The 27,939-nt window shown below is 36.8% G+C and overlaps 1 protein-coding gene across 5 annotated transcripts in view; it reads left to right on the forward strand.

The window, feature by feature from the left end:
• The window catches only part of Mast2 (microtubule associated serine/threonine kinase 2), a 161,667-nt gene that overhangs the window by 59,967 nt on the left and 73,761 nt on the right, over positions 1-27,939 (forward strand). For all 5 annotated transcript variants that reach the window (XM_034501899.2, XM_034501900.2, XM_034501901.2 and 2 more), the window contains one exon: positions 9,723-9,754. In XM_034501899.2, the coding sequence (XP_034357790.1) occupies positions 9,723-9,754 (32 nt within the window). The remainder of the gene's footprint in view (positions 1-9,722; positions 9,755-27,939) is intronic.

Raw genomic sequence — 27,939 nt, forward strand, 5'->3', positions numbered from 1 at the left:
ATTAAAAGTTTATAAAGAATGAAGAGAGTTTGAGGTAAGGGGGACAATACATAGATCAAAGAAAGCTGAGATGCACTTCATCCGATATTAGAATGTATTGTCAGATAATAACTGGTTTTGTTTCTAAAAGATGATGAATCAGAGAATTTATGGTTATTTGCCTAAATGGAAGTGCTGTTAATTCATCCAGATTTCTGGTTATGTAGCTTTTTAGCCAAATGCAATACTATATTCCTGAGAATAGGAAAGATTGGGAGGTCATTGTTACTTTTACTGTCTTTACCTGATAGAGTATTTCTTGTTCTACTAGAATTTGATCCTCTTTGGTACCAAAGACTTTTTGGAACAAAATGTGTTAATCTGGAGCTTTGGATGTAAAATGTAGGCCTTATGGTATAAGGAATGGTAAGGAAAATAGATCAAGATGATCAGTTTTCATGTATTCATTTTGTGGCTACATTTTCTGACCTATAAAGGGTTTCATTTTATGTAGCTGTGTTTCTCATTGCTACTTAAAATTATGCCTTTTGATACTCAGTGAAGTTATTTTTTAAAAAGCCAGGAAGAACTATTACAATATTTTATGTAGATTGTTTTAGATGCTAAGCTAGGAAAATGGAATATACCTTTCAAGCATATTTTCTCAATAGCTTTTCCCTTGGGAGGCAGAGAAAAGCAGGTCAAGGCCAGCCTGTGTAGGACCGCGGTATAGGATAGCCAGGGCTATACAGAGAAACACTGTCTCAAAAATGCCACCCTCCCCCAAAAAAGATGAGATAATTTTAATTTTGTAAATTCTAAAATGAATGAATAGGCATTTGTTGTCTGGAGAGGGCATTTTTTGCTTCACCTTTATATAGCAGAAGGTAAAAAGGCAAAAAAAAAAAAACCCTCTAATAAAGGTGTTTTAAAGAAATTTTAATAAGTCATTTATTAATTTTTAACTAAAAATAAATGTAATAAAATACAATAATTTAATAAATACTTTTTATTTAGGAAGGCAGGATCACCTATGATCTACTCACCTCTAAAGCTCTCAGTTCATAATACTGTCACATTGGAGTGTAGTCCAAACATGAATCATTCACTTCCATAGCAAATGAGACTAATAAAAATATCATATGGACAAGAACAATTTGAGAAGAGGAAATAATACATTATGGATATCACTAGTATAGAGGGCCAGAATTCTAAATAAAAGTCTGTAGGCCTAGATTATTTTGTTTGTGGGAACTTAATAAGTACATTAACTAATACAAGTTCATTCAGAAAATAGAATAGTTATCTCCTTGACACATTTGGAGAAACCAGCATAATTATAATACAAAAATATGACAGAGATATGATGAAAAGGAAGCTAGATACTATTATCCATTGTGAAAGTCAAGGTACAAACGAGACATAGTGCAAACCCATAATCTCAGTAATTGGGAGTTTGGGGCAGCAGAATGTCAAGTTGGAAGCCAGTTTGGTCTATACAGAAACATTCTACATCTGAAATAATAAGCATTTCTAAGCAAATTAATAATAGAGAAGAGCTTTATTAATTTGTTTAATATTATTTTTGAAAACTTTCTAGCTGTCTTTTAATATTTAGTGGCAACATAGTTGAATGCTTTCTCCCAGAGACTAGATGAGAAAGATATCTGCACTTGTGTTCATTTTAATAGCAATTATGGAAACTGGAAAGATGGAAAATCTTCTGTCTTGATAGAAAACAAAAATGTTCATGCAGTAAAATTCTTAAGAATTTACAAAGTAGTTATGATAATGAAATTACCTCACTTTATCTGATAGTGTTGTTGTTTTTAATTCCTTCTTCTGTTTCTTTTCCCAACCTTGTTTTGTTAAGGTTGGCCTAGAACCTTCTGTGTAGTCCAGACCAGCTTCAAACTTGTATTCCTTATGTCTCAACTAATTAATTAGCTCAATTAATTAGCATGAAAAGAAGATGCTCTGGGCCACCAGGCTTCAGGAAAATGCAAATTGAAGCCACAGCCAGATACCATTATATACCCAATAGAGTAGCTAAAGTGTACAGGACTGACAGGACTGTATAATACATTGGATTAATATAAAATAGTCAACTTTTAACATTCTTACATTATAAGTATAGCAGATTTTAGGTAAGATTTGGAGCAGTTAAAACTCATGCATTGTTAATGAGAATATTATGGTACAATCACTTTTAAAAATACTAGTTTCACATAACAACCTTACATATGTAACCAACTAAGTCCATATTCTTATGTATTTTCCTAAGACAAACAAAACTTAATTTATGAAAACATTTGTTAAAAAGCCCCAAACTGAAAACAACTCAAATTTCTATCACCAAGAAAAAGCAGTATAATTTGTTACTATTATTTGCAGCAATGTAGATGGATTTTAAATACACTGTGCTATATATAAAACAAAGCCCTACATAAAAAGTTTCATACATTGGGGAAGCTAAGGTATGATGATAATGAGTTCAAGGCACTAGAATACTTAGTAAGGTCCTAGAAGGAGAGCGGGTGTTTCATAGTTCCATTCATCTAGAATATTCAAGCAGGCAGAAAAAGTATCTATAGTAAAAATAGAGTTTTCTTTGAACACACTATTGGAATGTTGAGGAAGTTATTTACCAATAAATGACATGATAGAACTTTCTGATTTGTTAAACTTGTTCTGTATTTTAATAGAAATTTCAGTTATTGGAGTATGTGTATTTATCAAAGTTACTGATTGACACACTTAACATCTCTACAGTTCAAGATTTGTATATTAATGAGACACAGATTCATAGTTGTTGAACTTTGCTAATAAAACACTTAGCTGATTGGTTTAGAAGTCTACAATCTATTGCAAAATGCATTATAAAACAGATGAATAGATAGTTAAATATGTAATAATAAAGCAAATAGAGAAAAATATTAGCTGTACCATCTGGGCTATAGACGGAAGTATTATTATTATATATTACATAAGGATACATACTCTTCCTTAAACTTTTCTAGATTTTCATTCTAGGTGGTTTGCTTGTTTGTTTTATTTGAATATTTTAAAAAAATGTATCTTAGGAGGCAATTGCTTTGATGGTATAATGGAATGCAACTCTTGTTAATTATAATTGTAAGAAAGATATTTGAAATTGTAACATATATACATAAAATTATATATTAGAATTGAAATTAGATTCATATAAAATTTATGTGGGAAGTAAGAAGAGAATTTTATTAAAACAATGAACCATTGCTCAGTAATTAAAAGCACTAGCTACTCTTCCAGAGGACCCAGGTTTGAGTCTCAGCATGCACATAGTGGATCACAACCATCTGTAACTCCTATTCTAGAGGGTCTGATGCCCCTTTTTGGCCTCTGTGAGCGCCAGGTATATATATATATATATATATATATATATATATATATATGTATGTATGTATGTATGTATGTATATGTATATGTATTGTATATGTATGTATATGTATGTATATGTATGTATATGTATGTATATGTATGTATATGTATGTATATGTATGTATATGTATGTATATGTATGTATATGTAGTACATAGACAAGCATACAAGCAAAATACCCATAAACACAAAATAGATAAAATTAGAAAACAGTGGAAACTAGTGATAATGTAATAGAACAGGGGGAACATATTCCAGCCCCAGCAAGCAGCAGAACTTAACAGCTTTGGCCACGTGGCTCTGGTTTTAGAGTCAGAAATAGAAGGGACTTCTGGGACAACTGATGCTGGTTAGCTGGAGCTAAGAAATTAGCGGTGATTAAGAAGAGATCAGCATCACTGAGGTAAAATCTTCTGGGAAGAAAGATTTTACCTGAGAGCACAAAGAAGTTGTGTTCCAGAGACAGCCAAGGCTGAAGCTCATGCTGCAGCTGGACTTGGTAGTATGTAAGAGTCACTCAGGTATTACAGAATTTGAAGGTATGAGGGGTCATGGAGGGCACCTGAGGCTTGGCACTGTGAGAGGCCATGGTAGGCCATTGGTTGCAGTTGTTGGGCCAGGACTAAAGGGGTTATGGGCACCATGAAAGAAGCCTATGAGAGGCTATTGGGGAAGCCTAGTTGCAGTGGAAGACCCCAGGGTATTGGAAATGCCAGTAATATGGGATGACCACCAAGAACAGCAGCAGCAGTGGAGTGGGGTCAACCTCAACCAGAATCTAGAATGCTATAGAGGGTAGAGCTGGAGAAGTGACCCAAACCCTTTGGAAGATCCCAGAAGATCATGTGTGGTTCTCAGACATTGGAACAAGAAGCTGTGAAGTTGCCTTCAATACTCCAAGATGTAAGAGATGTCAGAGCCTTGGGGTACCTGCCGAGGAAAGCTGCTAACAGAGTGGAACCAGTTTGAAAGAATGAAGTTTGTTGCTAATGAATGCTAGATCTACCAACAGCAGTCAACAAGGATGAAAGCAGTTGGACGTGTGAACAGTACTTATATCAGACATGGAGACATGGAGTTTGGAGTTTTCCCAGCTGGTTTTCTGTGTTACTTTGGCCCAGTATTTTTAATTTTATATGGGATTACAGTTAAGAGAGTGCATGAGGCTCGGAAGATTTTTAACATTGTCGAGACTGTTATAGATTGTGGGGACTTTTGAAGTTGGATTAAATGTATTTTGCATTATGCTATCCCTTGGTATGGACCCCATAGACTCGTGTTTGAACAAGCCTGTGGGGCCCAGGGAGTTGAATGTAGTGGTTTGAATATGCCTAACCCAGGGAGTGGCACTATTGGGATCTGTTGTCTTGTTGGAGGAAGTGTGTCCCTGTGGGGGTGAGCTTTGAGACCCTCCTCCTAGCCACATGGGAGTCAGTCTGCTCCTGGCTTCCTTTGGATGAAGATGTAGAACTCTCAGCTCCTCCATGCTTGCCTGGATGCTGCCCTGACTGATAATGGACTGAGCCTCTGAACCTGTAAGCCAGCCCCAAATATATGTTGTACCTTTAAAAAAAAATTAGAAAACAATGAATGCAATTTAAAAATTTTTAAAAAGGAACATTTGTCCCCAAATCTGGTGACCTGATTTAGTCCCCAGGTCCCATGTGGTAGGAAGAAAGAATAAATTCTGCAACTTGTTCTCTGACTTCCACATGGACAGACCCTCCCAACTTCCACAAATAATCAAAATCAAATGAATGGAAAGTATATAAGCATTCACCTTTCTCTATATCCTTACTAGCAAATATTTTCTCCTCCTCCTCTTCCTCCTCTTCTTCCTCCTCTTCTTCCTCCTCTTCTTCCTCTTCTTCCTCCTCTTCTTCCTCCTCTTTCTCCTCCTCCTCCTCTTCCTCCTCCTCCTTCTTCTCTTCCTCCTCCTCCTCTTCCTCCTCCTCTTTCTCCTCTTCCTCCTCCTCCTCTTCTTCCTCCTCTTTCTCCTCTTCCTCCTCTTCTTCCTCTTCCTCTTCCTCTTCCTCCTCTGCCTCTTCTTCCTCTTCCTCCTCCTTCTAATTTTTCTTCTTCTCCTCCTTATACTACTTCTCCTCCTCCTCCCCCCTCTAGAAATTGAGTATTAACAAGAGTATGGTTTTTATTTGCTTCTTATAACAATTTTGTGCAATTTTGCATACACTTGTTGCCCATTTGTAAGTTTTCTGTTTTAGATTCATGCTGCAGTGAATGTATGTATGCAATGGAATGTAATATGACCAAAAGCAACTTCAGGAAGAAAGGGCTTATTTTAGATAACAATTCCAGGTTAGAGTCAATCATATCTGTGAAGCCAAATTGGCAGGAATTACATCTTTAATTTTTACAATGTAGTAAAAAACAGAGAAAAGTGAATTTATTTATGCTTATTACTTAGTTCGCTTTATTGACTGTTACACTGTTCAGAACCTAAACTCAGGGAATGATGCAGACCACACAGAGAATGGTTCTTCTCACATTAATTAATGTAATCAAGAGAATCCCCCACAGACATGCCTGTAGGTCAACTTGATTTAGACAGCTCCTATGTAAGTTCCTCTGTAATGCTAGATTGTATTAAGTTGTATTAAGTTGACTAAGCAATCATCATGTCTCTTTCAAGTGGTGTTTATTTATCTTAACTTCAGATTCTATTATTTGGCATTTTGCTGTTGTTCATTATGTACTCTGGCTAGTATCTCTTTGTCAGATATACAGACTATGAATATTTTCTCCCATTTGGAGAATGACAGTAAAGGACAGGTTGCTCATTTACTCCTTTTGTAAAGAATCTTTTAAATTTGATACAATCCCATTTGTCTATAATTTTCTGTTGTTATATCTCATCTAAATACTCTCTTACCTAGGGAGGCATGGTTGTACCTTTAATCCAAACAACTTGAGAGGTTAGGGTGCCAGGATCAGTGGAGGCCATGAGTTTTAAACCATCATAGGGAACTGAACAAGATATTATCTCAAACAATTATTTCTCATAGCAAAATTATAGAATACTTTTTTATGTTTTCTCTAGGTAGTTCACACAGCTATCATTATCTGAGATAGGGAGAGAGACTTGGGTAGATTCAGGCTCAATTAAAAGAACTGTTGATTTTATTGGACATTTCATCATTCAGATATTATATAGGCAATTAGTTAGATGCGTTTAGGATTAGAGCTAAGTCTGAGAATAAAAAATATGCCAAGCATTGGAAATGGAGGGTTATTGGTCCAGTGGTTCTTTGAAAAAACTTGGACTATCCTGTACTTTATGACTTAGCAGTTCTACATCTGAGTGGAAACTTATTTCTAAGAAGCTTTCTCCTTATTTTAGATAGGATCGGATGTAACCCAAATTGACCTCAGATTTACTATGTATATGAGGATGACTTTGAATTCCGTCTTCTTGCCTCTACGTTTTCATTGCTAGTATTATAGCTTTGTACCAATTTGCCCAGTACAAGAAATGTTTGTAGATATATCCTAGGACATAAATACAAGAGTGTTTATAGGAGTGTAGTTTTGATGGAGTAGAAAAATGAAAGAAAATAATCTTGTATTTATTTGAGAATGGATAAATACATATTAGTGTATTTATAGATGAGACCAACTATATGCATAACAGTAATATAAAAAGAACAGATGTGTAGTTCTAGTTACTCTCGATGACTCAGATCTGTCATCCAGCTGTTCTGGAGACATGAGACAGAGGATTGCAAGTCTGAAGCCTGCCCAGGACACAGAGTGGGTTCAAGGCCAGCACAGACAAGACCTTGATGTGAAATAAAAAGTAAAGTGTAACCTGGGGATAGTTTGGTGGTATAGCACTTACTAGCTTATACAAGGTTCTAGGTTCAATTCCTTGACTAGCCGGGGGATAGGGAAGAAATTTATTTTTTTTTAACATTTTAATTTTTTACTTAAAATTTTTTTACTTGTGGTATATTTTGATTATATTCTTTCCTTTTCCCCAGTTTCCTCCTAGATTTTTCTTACCTACCGAGCAATTTTATGTTCTTATGCTCTCTCTCAAAAGGAAAAAAACAAACTGGAAAAAAAAAAAGAGACAAAACCAAAAAGCACACAAAAAAACCATAGAGTGGGCATGGGTCTGCCCCGGAGTGTGGTTGGATATACTCGAACACTGTTGCAGAAAACTCAGTTTTAGGGAGGATTGCTTAAAAGGGGACTGGTGAGAACTGGGACTTGAAACACTGAAAGCCAGTCTCAGGGTTCCCTTTCTTACTCTAAGGTTTATATAAAACCTTAACTAAAACTATTTCTAATAGTGTCCTAATAGCTAATATAGGTATCTTTTCATGTATTTTGGATACATAATTGTTAGTTTGCATGTTTTAGGTTAGATATGTATGATTTCATAGGTATATGAGAGTGTGCATCAACATGGAGGCCAGAGAGTGTTGATTCTCAGAACTGTCTACCTTGTTTTTTAGATAGCTCCTCTCCCTAGTATCTGGGGCTGCCCTATTAGATGAAACTGGCTGACCAGCAAGCCCCAGAGATCTGTTCATCTCTGCCTTTGCAGTGCTGAGGTTACTAAGTATCTGGCTTTTTATGTTGGCTCTGAGGAACTAACAAGTTCTCATGCCAAGTACTTTACTGAACAATCTCTCTAGTCTCTGTAATGCTCTTTCTTTTTGTTTTTTGTTTTGGTTTTGTTTTTTCGAGACAGGGTTTCTCTGTATAGCCTTGGCTGTCCTGGAACTCACTCTGTAGACCAGGCTGGCCTTGAAATCAGAAATCCTCCTGCCTCTGCCTCCCAAGTGCTGGGATTAAAGGTGTGCGCCACCACTGCAAAAATATTTTATTTATTTATTTATTTACTTACTTATTTACTTATTTATTTATTTAATGTATATGAGTACACTGTCACTGTCTTTAGACACACCAGAAGTGGACATCAGATCTCATTACAGATGGCTGTGAGGTACCATGTTGTTGCTGGGAATTGAACTCAGGACCTCTGGAAGAGCAGTCAGTGCTCTTTCTTAACTGCTAAGCCATCTCTCCAGCCCCTGATCTTTCATTTTGTATTTTCTGTATTATAATTTTTTTGACTAAAATATTTTACTTTTTTTACTTTTTTCGAGACATGGTTTCTCTGTTGTAGCAGCCCTGGCTCTCCTGGAACTCCCTCTGTAGACCGGGCTGGCCTTGAACTCAAAGATCTGCCTGCCTCTACCTCCTAAGTGCTCTCTCTCCCATTTGTTTTATATCCTAATCATAATGAATCCTTTGTAGTTTATTAATAATAAAAGACTGGCAGAAAGACTTGCTATATCTACCCTGAGAAGGTGATTACATGTATAAAAAAAATATTGTAATTATCTGTGAAATCTTCCCTTTAATTGGGAAGAATAGAGAGGTCGTTCTGACTGTTGTTTCATTAACATTTATTCTTTATAGTTTTTTTTATATAACCTTTTTGCAAAGCTTATTTTGAAAGCAGTTAATATGAAAATTATAAAAATCAAAGAAAAATAGTAATTGATAGACATAAAATTAAAAATTGTAATATTTTTAAAAGGTAATGCATATGAAATGAGTAATTAAAATGAAGAAAATTGGGGTATTTTACCTAATAAAGATAGATTTTAAAAGTTGAATGAGTGCTTTCAAAGCAACATATTTTAAGTCTTAGCAATTCATTTGAAATAGAGAACCTTTTTTTAAAGGAATTGTTTATTTTATGTATATGAATACACTGTAGCTATCTTCAGACACACCAGAAGAGAGCATTTGACCCCATTACAGTTGGTTGTGAGCCACCATATGGTTTCTGGGAATTGAATTCAGGATCTCTGGAAGAGCAGTCAGTGCTCTTAACCACTGAGCCATCTCTCTAGCCTATAGAGAACCTTTGAAATCCTTAAGTTCCTATTTCTGTGTTTTATGTTGTCATTTTGTTGCTATATGTGTTTTAGCAAACCAGTAAAATCTCTTCTGAATGTAAAACATGGCTGGATATTGATGTAATTAATGGAGGACTATTTATAAAATGATGTAGACAAGTGATCAGTCAGAACCTTGTGCATCTCTGGCTGTCTTGGGACTCAAAGGTTTGCATGTCTCTGTCCTCAGTACTGGGGTTGAAGGCTTACAACACCATGCCTGGCTTTCATAAAATTTTAGAGGCAAAAGAAGAGACTACGACATAGAAACATTTAGTTGTGTTATTATTAAGATGATGCTATAAATTTCTTAGACCATTTAGATAGGCTCATGGGATTCAAATGGGCCCTTATTTGTTTAACTTATTTATGTGTTTTGTTTTTCAGAAGGAGTTGAGCCTTCCAAGGAGAGGCAGCTTGTAAGTAGATGGTCTTTACCATTATGATTTTATATTATGATCTCCTGATTGGGAATTGTCTTAAGAATTTATTGTTAATATTCATTATAGAAATCTCATTCAAGAGTCTTCTGGGTGCTGGAAAGATAGATTGTCCAGTGGTTTGAAGAAGAGGACCTGTGTTCAATTCCAAGCACCCACATGGTGGCTTACAGTGCCAAAGGACCTGATGCCCTCCTCTGACCTCTATGGGGAACAGGCAGGCACACATGTGGTACACAGACATATGCACTGGTATAACATTCATATTCATTAAAAAAAAAAAATCTGTTTTCTGCTTGTGTTTCTCATTTGGTCAGAGACTTCTTCAGTGACCTCATTGCCCCGAGTCCCCTTCTCTGACTCAAAGTTCGCCTAACAGTTTGATAGAAGTGTTGTCATTTACATTCCTATCAGTTATTTTTTGGCGGGGTGGGGGAATTTACTTTTAATAGATTTATTAAGCTTAGAGTGTTGGAGTATTAAATCTGAAATTCTTTGTCTCTGAATCCCACAACATGGCTATATTGAAGAGAATGATTCTTCTGACAAGTTGGAGCAGAGGCAGCCACATTTAGAGAGCAGACTGAAGCAGGTCCCTATCCTCTTTATTTTAGTCTGGATTGAGGGTTAGTAGAGATTAGAAAGTAATTTTTGTCTTTGGACTTTAATTTTAAGAAATTACGAAATCTTAAGAAATGTCTTCTTTGGCTACTTTGTCCCAAGGATTCTTGGGGCTTCATTGCTGACATGACTAAATAGACTCTCTGGAATGTATGCTTAAAAGCATAGTGTGGTGTTGGAGAAGTAACTCAGCGGTAGCACAGTGTGTGCTTAGCTTGGACGAGGCTCATGCACAAGGTTTCATCTGTCATTGCAGAGGGAAAAAAGGTAGAATATGAATTTACTGAGTTAAAATTTCCATGATAAGGCTCATCAATTGTTATTTGATACACCTTTACCCTATGTACACTTGTACTAACATCTACTATGGTTGACTAAGAGTCAAAATTTGGAAAACATTAGGCTGAGGATATCTCTGGTCAGTGTGCTTGCTATACAAGCATGAGGACCTGGGTCAAATCCCCTTAAACCTAATTAAAGCTGAGCTTGGTAGCATGTGTATGTAACCCAGTTTTCTTATGGGGAGATGAGAGATGAAGGCATGAGAATCCCTAGAAAAATAGGGACTGGTTAGCTCAACATCTACAGTGGTGAACAATGAAGAGGCTCTGTTCAACACTGTAGGTTGTCCTCTTAGTCCACATATGTGTTGTAACATATGTCTTCACAGTTATATAAAACATGCATGCCCATAAATACACACCTGTAAGAACATACACATGTACACATAAAAAATTTTGGGAACTATTGAGAAAACAGGACTGTGATAAAACAGTGACTTTGAAACTTTTATGAAAACTTGAGCTATTGTATATGAAGTAGATACAATGTTATTGTTTGTTATTAATTGTACTAAAGAGATTTATTTAGTGTATAGTGGATGAATATGTTTATGCCATGACAGCTGTGCATATCAGAGGACAGCCAGCAGGAGTCCATTCTCTCCATCATGTAGGTTTTGAGACTTGTACTCAGGTTGTCAGGGTTGATTGCAGATGCCTTTACCTGTTGAGCCATTTGCTAGCCCTTAAACATAAAGTATATCATATACCTTTCTCCCCCCCCCCCCAACCCCCACTGCCTTTCAAACAAATTGGTTTAATTCAAGGTGATACAGAAGCCAGAATACAAGAAAGGTGGATCGGTAGGGTCTGACAGGATTCTTTATTGGATTTGTTTTTAATTCACAACTGAGGTAGGAGTTGCTGGATGAGAACTATAGACAATAGTAACTTTTTGATTTTTTTAAACAAATAAATGTTTATTAAAATGTTCAACATATTTCCTGACAATAGACAATAGTAACTTTTTGATTTTTTTAAACAAATGTTTATTAAAATGTTCAACATATTTCCTGACAACACTTCATTCTACCTGTAGGTGGTAAAGGTGTTATAACAGAGCATCCAGGTATTTAAATAGGAATGGAAGAGGGTCACTTACACTAGGAATAACTTTTTTTTTTTTTTTGCAAGATATTTTAATTCTTATTTGTGGCCTGAGGGTTTTTGTCTATGGCTTTGGCTTTTAGCTCTTCAAATTCCCTCTGCTGCTCCTCCTGTTTCTACCTAAAAGCCTTTTCTTCCTAGTCCACCTTCTTGGGCTGTTTCAAGGGCTGCTTTTTACCATCTGTGGGTGACATGAGCATGCTTGCCTGTCCCTGATTACCCCACTGTCATTGTTCACTTGTCTCTCAATCCCCAATATAGTTCATACATATTTTTAAATGTATGAAACAGGCAATTCTGTCACTACTATTTGAGCATTTTGCTTTATATTAAGACTCTAGTGATTAAATTGTTCCCTAAAAAAATTTTTAACTGTTTTAACAAAGCCCATTTGAGTTTCTCTGGTTATGAGTTACAACTAGGATTTAGTCTTCACCGTATCACAGAATAGACTTTATAACTTAGACAAATCACTTCATTTTAAATTCAGTCTTAGTTCCCTAATCTTTGAAATAAAGATCATGACACCTGCTTTTCTATTAAAACTATTAGAAGGATCACTTTATAGTAAATAACGTTGCTTCAGTAATTTTGGTTTGTTGTAAGATGCATTATATTTTTAAAAGACTGTATTTTATGTTTGTGTTTCCCCTTCCTGTTTACCATATTTTGAAGAGCTCATGGAGGCCAGAAGAGGGTGTGAGATCCCTGAAACTAGGTCCTCTGGAAGAGCAGCCAGTGGTCTTAACCACTTAACCACTTGACCATTTCTCTAGCCCCTTGATTCTTTTAATTCAGTTTTACAGTAGGTTTCATTTCTAGTCTTATAAGTGTCCAGAATCATCTCAAAGCTGGTCAAGGCAAAGACCCAGTTGGAATGTTGTCCTAAGTGAGTGGGTGTAATGGATTTGGTGCTTTTTCAGCATTATATTTAGCATTCATTTGTAATTGGTCATTTTTTACTATGTCTTCTACCTATCCCCCTTTATTTATTTTTTTTTTTTGGAAACTCTCTGGGATTTTCCATTTAATATTAAGCGAAACTGAGCTTGCAAGATGGCTCAATGGGTAAAGTCATCTCTAAAGTTGGCAACCCAAATATGATCCCTAGGACCTACATAGTAGGAGAATTAAACTCTCTAAAACCTGTCTTATGACCTCTACAGGCATGATAAGGCATGTATGCATGCATATACATAAAAAAGAAAAAAATAAAAAAGAGATGAAGTTAAGACCCAAGGTAGGTAGCTTCTACTAATATATGCTTCCAGTGAATCAAGTTTTAGGGAAGGAGGAAATCGTGAGATATGTTTTTAATTTGGTACTGGAAGAATATTCTGGTCATACAAGTTCTGAAATAATCATAGAACCAACCACAGGTAGTTCTAGCTGATCATGATAAAGCCTCTGTTCTAGCATTCAGGAAGCTAAAGCAAGAGGATTGTGATTTTGAGGTTAATATTGCTTATGGGGAGAGACTTTATCTTTAAAACAAAAAATATTATCTTATTAAAAATATTTATCTTATCTTTAAAACAAAAAATATTTTAAACATTAGTTAAGAAAGTTAAGCCTACACCAAGCCTTAAAATGTTATGTAATAATGATGATCAGATATTTCTTTCTTCCCCTCTCTCTCTCTCTCTCTCTCTCTCTCTCTCTCTCTCTCTCTCTCTCTCTCTCTCTCTTTGTTGTTTTGTTTTATTTGAGGCAGAGTTTCTCTGTGTATCTCTGGCTGTCCTGAAACTTGCTTTGTAGACCAGGCTGGCTTTGAATTCAGAGATCCACTTGCCTCTGTCTCCCAAGTGCCAGGATTAAAGGTATGTACCTCCATGCCTGGCTTTTTTCTTTTAAATAGTAACTGACATTTAAACAACTGATTATTAAGCAAATGTTCACAGATACTATGTTCTGTGCTGGAAACAAACTGAAATTATCAGGTTAGAACTTTGAATTGGATACATTCTTTTGGAGGACTTAGAAGGTTGACTAAGCCAGTTCTTCATTTCCTCACTATAAACAATATCATAGTGTTTGTCAACATGTGCACATGTATGGGTGAGTATTTTTGTATGTGTGCAGGGTTTTTATTTTTCAGAACACAGAAGTCTTTATTTTATAAAACGTACTTTGCCTCTGCAATATTGTCTCATCACAGTCCATAACAACTCAAACATAGTTGGTGGCAAAGGAAAAAAAAAAAGGTTTCCAATCCTGCAGACATCTATTTTGATTTGAAAAATACAGTATTTTGGAGTTGCACATCTGACTCTCAGCTGTGGTCCTTTATTTGTTATAGTTGGTTGAAATCACAGTGAAACATCTTAATCATCATCACATTTGTTCACGATCTTAGGAGGAAAGTAAGATACTGCATTCTCAGGAACTCTGCAGGTGGCTCCTCAGCAGCCGGGGCCTCGTCACTTGCTGGCCGTCACTGACCTATCAGCAGCCATATTGGCCAATAACCCTGAAATTGCTTGCACATCAGCTTCAAGAAAGACTTCATTCAGAGTAGAAACTACCTGCAAACACAAAATATGGACATGAATTCTTCTTTCACCATAGGTATTCCAGGGATCAAATGTGAGCCTTCAGGCTGATGTCAGGCATCTTTACCTATTGAATACCCTGCCAGCCCTGAAAACCATTTCTTTTTTAACTTAGAACCAAGAAAGTATCAGAAAAAAAATACAGGTTTTATATTTTAACTATCAAATTCTTCTTGTTCAAGTTATTATTAAATAGACAGAAGAAATTGTAGTTGACAGTTAATAAAATGCTAGCTTTTCTTTTCATGTGTGCAGGTTTTTATGAGCAGTTGTCTGTGCAAGTTGCATGTGCATTTGGAGGCCAGCAGTCAACTTTGGGTATCATACAGACTTTTTGGGATTCTCTGAAGAACTAGGATTTCACCAATTAGACAAGACTGTTTGCCAGTGAACCCATGAAATCTACCCTTTCCACTTGGTGCATTTACACGTGCAAAATACCACACCTTGGAAATAACTTTTTTCCTTTTTTTAATTTTTTAGTTGTTTTTATTGGATATTTTATTTACATTTCAGATGCCATCCCCTTTCCTTATTTCTCCTCCCTAGAAAATCCCTATCCCATCCCTCCTTCTTCTTTTCCTTTTATACAGTTTTTTAAAATGTTAATCAAAGGTTTTATAAGTTTGGTAATGCTCAATAACAAGATGCCCATATAATCAGAAGTGTAACCCAATACCCAACCTAGATATAGCAACTGTCTTTGACTGGCGGAGACACGTGAACATCTGCCTCCATGTTTACCCCCCTCTCGTCACCTAGCTCCTCTCCTTCTCCTCCTCTCCTTACTCTTCCTCTCCTTACTTCTCCCACCTTAGCTCCTCATACATATCACCCTTCCTGTTAAAACTTTTCTCTCAAAATACAATTAGAGCATAACTATACCAATTTGTGTCAGTAAGGTACAAGATAGACTTGATACCCAGTCCATCATTTTTTGACTAACCAGAACCTCTGTCATCTCTCCTAACTAAAAGACTTAATTCTGAACCTGGCTTTTTTCTTGGCTTTAGAATGAATGTCAGCTGAAAATCATCCTCTCAGATGTTTTCTCTCAAAGTAAATAGCTGGGATTGGCTATGAGACTATAAGTCTTCAACCCCGTCAGAAATCCAGAATGACTGAGTTAACTGAAATTATGGGAAGCACTAAGCATAGCTTCTAAAACTTAGCCAATTTATAGAGACCCCTGGACACCTGGATAGTCTCTATACTACATAATGTTGGAGCATCCAATCTTCAGCCTTCTGGCCCAGGATCATCTGACAGACCTAGTGATGCAGAATTATTAAGGGCTGATTACTCTGTCTTGGCAGATATAATCAGTCGACTATTCCACAAGTGGTTCCTTTTCTGGACAGTAATTTGTCTGTAGATGGAAAGAGGCAATTCTTCCCTAGTGGCTGTCTCACCACAACTGTAGTAACTCCAAAGATGCTCAATTTCTTCTTAGAATCCAAGACAGGAAACTGTCAGGAGCAGACAGTTCTCTAATCAAAATGAACATTAACACAGAAATGTTTGTAACGTCAATTCTGTGGGCTTCTGTCGTTTTGAAAACCAACTATCCATGTGAGGCAATCTGGACTATTGTCTGTTAACTCCTCTCAGCTATTTCTAAATAAAATATAGAAAACACCCTAACAGTAAACTCAGCCATGAATTTGCTATAGGCCCTTAACTCACAGTCTAACCAACTCAAAAAAGTTTAAAAAAGTTAAAGAAGGACTGGGTCTAAGCCTTGTATTCCTAAATGTGTTATATAGGCACAATGCCTATGAGAGTAACAATATTAATCTCACTTTTATATCAATAAGAAGCTCATACCAATCAAAACCTTAAATTTGAAATCAAAGTGAATTTTGTACCATTTAAGAATTTATAACTTCATCTTAATAACAATTATACATATTTCTACCAATAGGTTATGGCTATGCAATAAATCCTAGCTACTCCTCCCTGTTCCAACAAAACCACTACTTTTCCCTAGAAAGACAGGCCAATATTAACCACCTCAGTCCCCAAGCCCAGGGAATAGGGGCGCCGACTTCATTAACTTCTTCAAGCTGATTATGGGTGTTGAGATATTAGAAAAGGGGCAGGGGGAAGAGTAAATTGATAAGCCTCTGACTCTGTATCTTCACTGCATCCAGCTGGAATTCCAGGACATCAGAGGTTCAAGCAGGTCTTCTCAGCTCCCTTGATGAGTAGATACACCAAGGCTGTGTATTCTGCAATATACAATTCTCAAAACAAATTTTAGTATCAAGATGATTTTTTCTTTGAATTCTGGAATCTAGTCTTTTGATGGCCTGCCTTTGTCATGTCTAATCTATATAATTCTGGGAGTTTCTATAAAGGTGTGCTCCCACCATCCTCCCATTCCTACCTCCCTGCTCTCGAATTCCCCAGCACTAGGGAATCTAAACTTTCAGGCACCAAGGCCCTCCACTTCCACTGATGCCTGACAAGGCCACCCTCAATTACCTATACAGGTGGAGCCATGAGTCCCTCCCTTTCTGTTCATGGGCTGGAGATTTTAGAATGGCTACTCCACCTTGTTTCTTAGGACCATTTGCTTGAAAAATTTTTTTCTAGCCTTTTACTCTAAGGTAGAGTCTGTCTTTGTCACTGAAGTGGATTTCCTGTATTCAGCAAAATGCTGGGTCCTGTTTACATATTCAGTCCATTAGCCTATGTCTTCTTATTGGGGAATTGAGTCCATTGATGTTAAGATATTAAGGAACAGTGATTGTTGCTTCCTGTTATTTTTGTTATTAGAGGTGGAATTATCTTTGTGTGGCTATCTTCTTTTGGATTTGTTGGAAGAGGATTACTTTCTTGCTCTATCTAGGGTATAATTTCCCTCCTTGTATTGGAGCTTTCCTGCTATTATCCTTGGTAATGCTGGGTTTATGGAAAGATATTGTGTAAATTTGGTTTCGTCTTGGAATATCTTGGTTTCTCTATCTATGGTAATTGAGAGTTTTGCTGGGTATAGTAGCCTAGGCTGGTATTTGTGTTCTCTTAGGGTCTGTATGACATCTGTCCAGGATCTTCTCGCTTTTATAGTCTCTGGTGAGAAGTCTGGTATAATTCTGATAGGTCTGCCTTTATATGTTACTTGGCCTTTTTTCCCTTACTTCTTTTAATACTCTTTCTTTGTTTTGTGCATTTGGTGTTTTGATTATTATGTGACGGGGGTATTTCTTTTCTGGTCTAGTCTTATTTGGCGTTCTGTAGGCTTCTTGTATGTTTATGGGCATCTCATTCTTGAGGTTAGGGAAGTTTTCTTCTATAATTTTGTTGAAGATAATTATTGGCCCTTTAAGTTGGGAATCTTCATTTTCTTCTATACCTATTATCCTTAGGTTTGGTCTTCTCATTGTGTCCTGGATTTCCTGGATGTTTTGTGTTAAGAACTTTTTGCATTTTGTGTTTTCTTTGACAGTTGTGTCAATATTTTCTATGGTATCTTCTGCATCTGAGATTCTTCAAATCTCTTGTATTCTGTTGGTGATGCTTGTGTCTATGATTCCTGATTTCTTTCCTAGGTTTTCTATCTCTAGGGTAGGCTCCCTTTGTGATTTCTTTATTGTTTCTACTTCTATTTTTCTGTCCTTGATGATTTTTTTCAATTCCTTCACCTGTTTGGTTGTGTTCTCTTGTAATTCTTTAAGGGGTTTTTGTGTTTCCTCTTTAAGGGCTTCTACCTGTTTACCCGTGTTCTCCTCAAATTCTTTGAGAGTGTTGTGTCCTTCTTAAAGTCCTCTATCATCATCATTAGAAGTGATTTTAAATCTGAATCTTGCTTTCCTAGTGATATGGGGAATTCAGAACTTTCTTGTGTGGGAGAACTAGGTTCTAATGATGCCAAGTGCCCTGGGTTGCTGATGGTTATGTTCTTGTGCTTTCCTTTCATCATCTGGATCTCCTTAGTGCTATCTGCCCTGTCTCTGACTGGAGCCTGTCTTTCCTATTATCTTGGTTGTGTCAGAGCTGTGTGGGGTGTGTGTTACTACTGGGGTTAGAGTTGGGGCCCATGATCTGCTCAGTGCTCAGGTGCAGACTGGAAGGAACCAGTGCTTCGGACCAGGAGTGACTTCCTGGGTCCTAGTGGGTCCCAGTTACTCCCTGTTTGGGGCAGGTGTTGTTGTCTCCTTACCTAAGATACTGCCCGGGTTAGAGCTCATGGGAGGCCTGCTTCCTCTGGGTTCTGTGAGATTGGGTGCAGAGCTGCTGCCCAGGATCTGCTCAGACTGGAAGGAACCAGTGCTCTCTGAAATAACTTTTCATATGTAGGGGACAAACCATATTTAGGCTATAGCACACAAGCCTTTAGCAATTAACAAGTTCTCTGTTGCTTTAAATAGGAACTGTAATTTCTGTTGTTTAATTGCCTTTAATTGAAGTGAATGACTACCTGATATCTGTTCCTGGACATCTCCTCAGATAGTTGAAACTTTTATGTAGAACTGGACAAAGCCTTCTAGGTAGTGTATTGTCGGAAGCAAAAGTGCTTACTGCTTAGCATTTTCAGTAAAGAAGCCAGAAAAGTAAAAACCCTAAGTTACATACTCTTGATTAAGTTGAATTAGTACTCAAGAGTTTTTATAACAGAAAAACTGATGTCAATGAAATTAGTGATTTATAATTTGCTCATTGCTTTGTATTCTTACAAGCTCAAAAGGAAAGTTTTGAAAGGATTTTATTATTGTCTTCAAGATTTGTCAGAAGGAGAAGTATATGTGTGTCTTTGCCTCTTTCCCATGTTGACACTGCTATGTCTCACTTTTACGTGGAAGCTGTCAATCTAGATTCAGGCTCTGATACTCACATAGTAGGCACTTTACTTGCTGAGCCATCTCTTTAGCTCTCTCTTTCTCCTATGTATACCCAGGTAGTTTTACAGTTTTTCACACCCCAGATAAATTTTCATAATTTATTGTATTATGAAAGGCTTTTCTAACCTCATCACTCTTAAACTGTAGACAACTTAGATTAAGTTGCATTTTCTAGAATATATCTTTAATGGGTCCTTTTTTGTTGTGTTTTTTGAGATAGGGTTTTTCTGTGCAGCCTTGGCTGTCCTAGAACTTGCTTTGTAACCAAGCTGGTCTCTGTCCCTCTCCCCTCCCCTCCCCTCCCCTCCCCTCCCCTCCCCTCCCCTCCCCTCCCCTCCCCTCCCCTTCCCTTCCTTCCCCTCTCTACCTTTCCTTTATGGCAAGATCTCCCTAGCTGGCCTAGAACTCACTATATAGACCAAGATGACCTCAGATTCATCCCTCATATTTCTTAAGTCACATGTAAAAAGAGAATTATACTGCATTAGTCATTGTGACCAGAAGTAACAAAATCTTATAGTTTGAATGGCTTAAGCAACAAAATTAGATCATAGTTTTGGAGGCTAGCAGTATAAGATTAGTGTCATCAGGGAGGGATTCTAGTAATGGCTCTTTATGATACCATATGCTCACTTAGCCTTTTTAAAGTATAGATGCTGGGAGGTGGAGTGGGAGATCTTTTTCCTTTCTTGCATGATTAGATTTTAAATTAAGGAGCTAGAGAGATAATTCAGCAATTAAAAGCATTTACAGTTTCTAGCAATCTGAGAGCAGTTCATAGCCACCTATAAGTCCAGTTTCAGAGGATTCAGCATCATTTTTGAGACTCTATTGGCTCTATCTAGAACTCCAGGCATGCATGTGACACAATTACATACATGCAGACACTTTCATATAAAGATAAAGAAATCTTTTTTTAATGAAAAATATTATATGTAAGGGAGTTTTTGGCTGCATATGTATCTGTGTAGGACTTATGTGCCTGTTGCCAGTGATGGTGTTAGAATACCTGGGATTGGAGTTATAGATGGTTCTGAGTAGCCATGTGAATGTTGAAAACTGAACTAGGTCCTCTGATAGAGTAATTAGTGGTTTTTTAAAAAATATATGTTGAAAACAAATTTTTTTCATACAATATATTTTGATCATGGCTTCCCCTTCCCCAACTCTTCCCAGATCTTATCTACCCATCCATACCTTTCTTACTAGAAAACAAACAAGCATCTAAATAAATAAATAATAAAATAAAAACAAGCCAGGACAAAACAAACAAACAAAAAGTCTCAAAGAAAAAACACAAGAAACAGTCTCTCTCTCCTCTCTCTCTCTCTCTCTCTCTCTCTCTCTCTCTCTCTCTCTCTCACACACACACACACACACACACACCCACACCCCCCCACAGACACACACACGTGCATGCGACCCCACCACATAGAACTCCCATTAAAACACAAAATCAGAAACCATAATTGTCTTAGTTAGGGTTTCTATTCCTGTGAAGATCAACACCATGGCATCTCTTAAAAAGGAAAACACTTAATTGGGGCTGGATCGGCTTTTTTGTGTTGATTTTATAGAGGGATTACAATTAAGAGATTGTATCAATCTCAGAGAAGACTGAGCTTTGGACTTTTCAATGGTGTTGAGAACTGTTACAGACTATGCATTTCTGCATCATAATATGGCCAGGGAATGGGATGTGGTTGTTTGAATATGAATGTCTCCATAAGCTAGTAGATTTGAATGGTTGGTCACAAAGAAGTGGCACTATTAGGAGGTTGTGGCCTGTTGGAGGAAATGTGTCACTGGGGATATGCTTTGAGTTTTCAGAAGCTCCAGCCAGACTGAGTGGCTTACTGTCTCCTCCTCCAGCATGTGGATCCAGATGTAGAACTCATGGCTCCTTTCTCAATACCACGTCTACTTGCATGCCACTGTGCTTTCTACCATGATAATAATTAATAGACTAAACCTCTGAAGCTGTAAGGCAGCTTCAATTAAATATTTTCTTTTATAAAAGTAGCTGTTGTTATGATGTCTCTTCACAGCAATAGAAACCCTAACTAAGACAGGTTTTTTTCTACACTCCGTTAGCAGCTCTCCTTGGCAGATATCCCACAAGTATGGCTTCTCTTACACCTTGGCAATCCAGGCTTCACTTTCACAACTTCATACAGTGGCCACTTTGTCTCCATACAGGGACACCAGTGCCATACACCTGGCCTCAGTGGCTTTCTTTAGTCATAAAGGGAGATTTCATAACACCTTTCTTGTATCCTTGCCTCTAAAGCTAGAGCCACACAGTAAAAAACTGCCAAGTTCTTTTGCTTGTTGGGCTATAACATGGCTCCCTTGTTCCAATACATAATACATTTTTACCATCATTATGTTTTTGATGGTTTCCTTTACTGCCTAAGCATGTGATGGCAAAAAACCTGTGAGGTTTAAAAACAAAAACAAAAAACCTCAAACTGTACTACAGAGCAATAGTGATTTAAAAAAAAAAAAAAAAACATGCATGGTATTGATACAAAGACTGACAGGTCAATCAATGGAATAGAATTGAAGACCCAGAAATAAGCCCACACTTACAGACACTTGTCTACAACAAAGAAGCCAAAAACAAGCATCTTCAATAAATGGTACTGGTCCAACTCGCAAGTCTGTATGTAGAAAAATGAAAATAGATCCATATTTATCACCTTGCACAAAGCTCAAGTCCAAGTGCATCAAAGGCCTCAACATAAAACCAGATACACTGAATCTAATAGAAGAGAAAATGGAAAAGAGCCTTGAACTCCTTGGCACAGGGAGAAATTTCCTAAACAGAACTCTAATGTCTCAGCCTCTATGATCAAGAATAGATAAATGGGACCTCATGAAACTGAAAAGCTTCTGTAAGGCAAAAGATACAGTCAATAGGATAAAATGGCAACCTACAGATTGGGAAAAAATCTTTACCAATATCTGATAGAGGGCTAATATCCAAAATATTTAAAGAACTCAAGAAATTAACCTCCAAAAAACCAAATAACCCAATTTAAAAATGGGGTGGGTACACAGCTAAACAGAGAATTCTCAACTGAGGAATCTTGATTGGCTTAGAAGCACCTAAAGAAATGTTGAGCATCCTTAGTCATCAAGGAAATGCAAATCAAAACAATTCTGAGATGCCACCTCACACCAATCAGAATCGCTAAGATCAAAAGCTCAGGCAACAGCAGATGCTAGCAAGAATGTGGAGAAGAGGAACACTACTTCATTGCTGGTTGGATTGCAAGATGGAACAACCACTCTGGAAGTCAGTCTGGCGGTTCCTCAAAAAATTGGAAATAGTTCTACCTAAAGACCTAGCTATACCACTCCTGGGCATATACCCAAAAGAAGCTCCAACATATAACAAGGACCTGTGCTCCACTATGTTCATAGCAGTTTTACTTTTATACAATGGAATACTACTATTAAAAATGACAACTTCACAAATTTTGTGGCTAGAACAAGAAAATATCTTGAGTGAGGTAACTCAAACCCAAAAGGACATACATGGAAAAGCAGGGGCAGAAAAATGGAGCAGAGACTGAAGGAAAGGCCATCCAGCGATCACCCCACCTTGAGATCCATCCCATCTGCAGACACCAAACTCAGATGCCAAGAACTGCTTGCAGATAGGAGCCCAGTAGAACTGTCCTCTGAGAGGGTCTGCCAGCACCTGACTAAGACAGATGCAGACACTCACAGCCAACCATTGGACTGAGCCCAGGGACCTCAGTGGAAGAGATAGGGAAGGACTGAAGGAGCTGAAGGGGATTGCAACCTCATAGGAAGAACAATATCAACTAATGGGACCCGTCAGAGCTCCCAGGGACTAAACCTCCAACTAGGTTGGGTCCATGGCTCCATCTACATTTATAGCAAAGGATTGCCTTATCTGGCCTCAGTGGGGGAGGGGGGAGATGCTTGGTCCTGTGGAGTCTTGTTGCCTCCATCGAAGGGGGATGGATGCTAGAGGGGTGAGATTGGGTGGGTGGATGGTTGAGAGAGTACCATCTTAGAGACAAAGGAGGGATAGGAAGGGGGGGTTGTGGAGGGGAGACTGGGAAGTGGGGACAACATTTGAAATATAAATAAATAATAATAAAAAACCCCAACAAAGTCCAAACAAACATTGAAAGACAAAGTCTTTCAGAAATACCATTAAATTCATTTTGTGTTGGCCATCAACTGCTGAGGATGCGGCCTGCCATTAGATCTATATACCCAGCAAGACTTGGAAAAACAATTTTTTTCTTTGTGAAAGGTTATCAGTTGGTCTTGGCTTCTTGGTTAGGGATAGGGACTTGTGTCCACTTTCCCTATCAGTGCTGAGACCCCATCTTAGCCAGCATTATTAACCACTAAGCTATCTCTCCAGCTCACATATAAATATTTAAAAACAAAAAAGTTTTAAATTAATCTAATGGACTCTAAAGTACAATATTCTATGTCTGGATCATGAGAAATATTATTTCAATTCTTTAAAGATCCAGCTACTTTTCCTTTCCCATAGAAAAATCCAGCTTTGTAAAAATCTTGTAACACAGTAACAAATATGAATAAAATATACATAGAAGTATTGACTTAAAAAGGCATGTTAATTATTTTAACCCATTAGTAAGGGAGACAGACAGTTGTAACACTTCTAAGAACTTAAAGAAGAATGATTTATATGGATTAAAATAAGTGTACGAGTGTTTTCAAAACTGGCTTTTTCTATGATGAAGGGAAGTAATTGGATAATTACAGAGTTCATTTGCATGTATATAGACAAAATACTTTGTATTGCCATCAGTTATAAGTAGCTTATGAGTTATAAAACATAGCTTAAATGCAATAAAAGACTGGAATCAAATAAACAAGGGAATGTTTTTTTTTTTTTTTCAACAATATATAACCTTCCTTTGGAAATACCTAGTGATCTAATTTATTCATTCCTCTCCTCCCCCTCCCTTATTATGCTGTTTCTTGCTTTTCCTACCTGATATCTTAAAAACATAAACACACACACACACATACAAGAGACTAGCATGATTCTTGTTAAATTCTTGTAGGTTAGCAAGAATGTTAGTTTACTGTAGTCCTTTTAAAATTTGATTTAACTGATAATAAATCTAAGATTGTTTAACTGAAGTGCTTAGTGATTAAGAGCACTTGCTGCTCTGGCAGAAGACTCAAGTTCCCAGTACCCACATCGGGTGGCGCACCACCACCTGTAACTGAACTTTCAGAGGATATTGATACTCTTCTAGCCTCCAGGGCCATGTGCATGCACATGGTGCACAGATAGAAAGTCAGGCACACACACATAAATAAAAATAAGTAAAATTTTTACTTTAAAAAAAATCTCATGAAAATCCGAAAGCTTCTGTGCTTTGTAATTTGAGAGTAGGAAATCACATCTAAGAAATTCTACATCAGATTGGGGAATTTGTTTTCTCTTAGGGTCCCAGATATCGTACAAGCTCTGGCCAATCCAGGAAAAGATCTTTCTTAGTTTCTGTAAGATTTGACCCTATATGCCAAGTACTAGGTCAGTTTTGCTAGGAGGATTTTATTTGAACTGGCTATACAAAATTGTCTGTAGTTCCTTAAAAGCATCTTGTTAATCCTGAATAAATGAATATGACTCTCAAATGTTACATTTGAGGCAAGTCCTTGGTTGCATAAGTGGTTTTTATATTTATATATATTTTATATTTATATATAAATATATTTATATTTTAGTGTTTTATAAATATTTTATATTTATATATAAATATATATACATATATATTTATATTTTAGTGTTCAAAAAAGAGAGACTTTTATTACACCTATTTGGATAACTAGATTGCTTTGTAAAGTGAGGCGACTTAGTAAGCCTTTCTCAATCTTGGTTGGAGGCAGGCCAAAGAGAATGAGAAGTGATTTATCAGTGTTGCATTACACAAGAGTAGAGTCTACCAATTTAAGGGTTATAAATAGCATAAAAGAAGATAATGGGCTTCTTTTACATATTAGAAACTAAACATTAGAAGACTATTTCTAGCAAGTAACCAGTCATTCCTTCTCAGTATTTTGTTCTGTATATTAATTTTTATTTTAGTAGTTCAGATGTTAGCAGCTGCCTTCTCTACCAAAAGGAGTTTTGGAAATTCTGACTCAGTCGACTGGAATGATCTGGAAACTGTCCAATTGTCCTAGTGATACCACCGGAAGCCTGTGCCCAAGAGTCTATTCTTTGACCTGTTAGTAGTTTTAAATACTTGCTGACTTCTTTCCCTTGTAGTTCTGAGACAAGCTTTCTTTGCTGAAAACACAGACTCTGGCTACTAATTGATTGTATAGCTTCCAGACAAGCATCACTGTGAAAGAGATTCTTCATAGATAACAGAGATGTGAAATAATTATTGTTATTTTACTGATAATTTTCAAAAGTGAAAGTTCTGATTAAAAGCCATTAAGACGATACATTTAACAGGTGAATTAAGTGGTTTAATACCATATAAAGACAAAATAACTGGGTGATGGTGGCACATGCATTAAATCCCAGCACTAATGAGGCAGAGGCAGGTGAATCCCTGAATTCAAGGTCATCCTGACCTATTGAGAAAGTTCCAGGACAGACGGGATTACACAAAGAAACATAAAGCCAACTCCAGATTTGAGCCAAGTATCTACAGAATAGTTCTTTCAGAAGATGGTGAATGATGTATCTGATTTATAAAACATGATGACTATAATTATTATAGGGGAAACAAGGCTAATGTGACATTTTAGTCATCTGATACAATATATGTACTAAAAGGAAGTAGGAATAATCATGTAAAAAGAAACAGGGTAGAGTCTGGAGAGATGTCTCAGTGGTTCTCAACCTTCCTAATGCTGTGACCCTTTATTACAGTTTGTCATGTTGCAGTGACCCCCCCCAACCACAAAATTATTTTTGCTGCTACTTTATAACTGTAATTTTGCTACTGCTATGAATTATATCGAATAGGCAGGATATCCAAGATATGATTTTAAAGAAATTGAGACCCACAATTTGAGAACCTCTGCCCTTTGTGATGAACAACATTTGAAACTCCAGTTCCAAGATCTGATACTTCCGTTTGGTCTCCATGAGCACTGTATGCATGAGGTGCACAGATACACATGCAGGCAAAATACCCATATGCATGAAATAAAAAATATTTAAAATAAAGTATTTGGAGAGTCTGATATAAATATTAGACATCAGCATTTTATAAAACTATGTTGGTCCATAAGATATTTGATAACAAATTTTGAAGCAATGTCATTACTGAGTATTTTAAACAACTGAGGTCAATATTGAAAATACTGTACTGTTGTTTCCTAGTAAAATATGGTTAAGCACTTTCAGGATATTGGATGCCACTCTTATACCTATATTATAATATATATAGTTTTGTATAGCTATAGACTTCATCATAGGCTGCCTGTACTGGTTTAATGAAATAAGTATCCATTTTGAAAAATTCTAGGTGTGACAGTTAACGTAGACTGTAAAACTGACAGAATGTGGAATTTCTTAGGAAACAACAAACTTCTGGGCATTCCTCTGAGGGAGTTTCTGGAATCAATTAATCTAGGAGCACCCACTGTAAATGTGGATTGCACCATTCCATGGGTTGAGTTAAAAAGGGAGGAAGTAGGCAGAACGTTAGCATTCTTTCTCTGGATGCCACATATCACTTCTTACTTCTGCTTTCCTGACTTCTCTCCTTGCTGGACTGCACTCTCAAGCTGGGAGCCTTTCCTTCCTTAATCTGCTCTTGTCTGGTATTTGGTTATAACTGTGAGAAACAGTAACTAATAAATTCACCAGGCAAAAAGGAACTTAAGAGTAGCTTCTTCTAGGCTATATACTGGAATATAGTTGATGGCTAGCAAATAGCTAGAATTGTCTTTTTTAAACCACAAGGAAATGAATTCATTCAGTGATATGAATTTAGAATTGGATTTTTTTTTTTTTTTCTGAATCAAGATTGCTTGAGGAAAAAAAAATAGCCAAGATAGCATGCTGGTTACAGGTTTTTGAAATATTACATATAAAAAAACTAACTAGTCTGAATTGGAGTTTCTGATACAAAATCTAAGCTAAGTGCTGCTTTAGTGGTCAAGTTTGTGGTCTTTTTTTTTTATGCAGTAGAAAAACATAGGCATTGATTTTGATTCTTTCTTTATTCATATCTCTTTGTTTGAGTTGGGCTTTGAACTCTGTAATAGAGGATGGCTTAAACTTCTGATCATTTTGCATTTACCTTCTGAGTTTTTGGCTTACAGGTGTGTGCTGACACATCTGGCCGGCTTCAGTTTTCTACTCAAATTTTCATTAATCTTTGATGAAGTTCTTTCTCTTTCTGAAGTTTCCACTTTTATAGTTACATTGATGGCATTCTGACATTTTTCCTCTCACTTTAAAGGAGAGAAGAAAGATGTAGTCATCTTCCTGGGTTCTGAACAGTAGTTCTTGGGTGGAATTTTAACATTCCATTTTGCCAGTATAGATGGCCAGGTCTTGTAACTGAGGCAGCTTTATTTAAGTATCTTAGTTTTTGTTTGTAATGTTTAGCTGATCTCTAATGTGAGTGATATATTCCACAGGTTTTTTCTCCCTTACTTTGAGTTAATAACACAGTCCACAAATGTTTCTGTGAATG

Source organism: Arvicanthis niloticus, chromosome 5, assembly GCF_011762505.2.
Source record: "Arvicanthis niloticus isolate mArvNil1 chromosome 5, mArvNil1.pat.X, whole genome shotgun sequence".
In the NCBI taxonomy this organism is placed as follows: Eukaryota; Metazoa; Chordata; class Mammalia; order Rodentia; family Muridae; genus Arvicanthis; species Arvicanthis niloticus.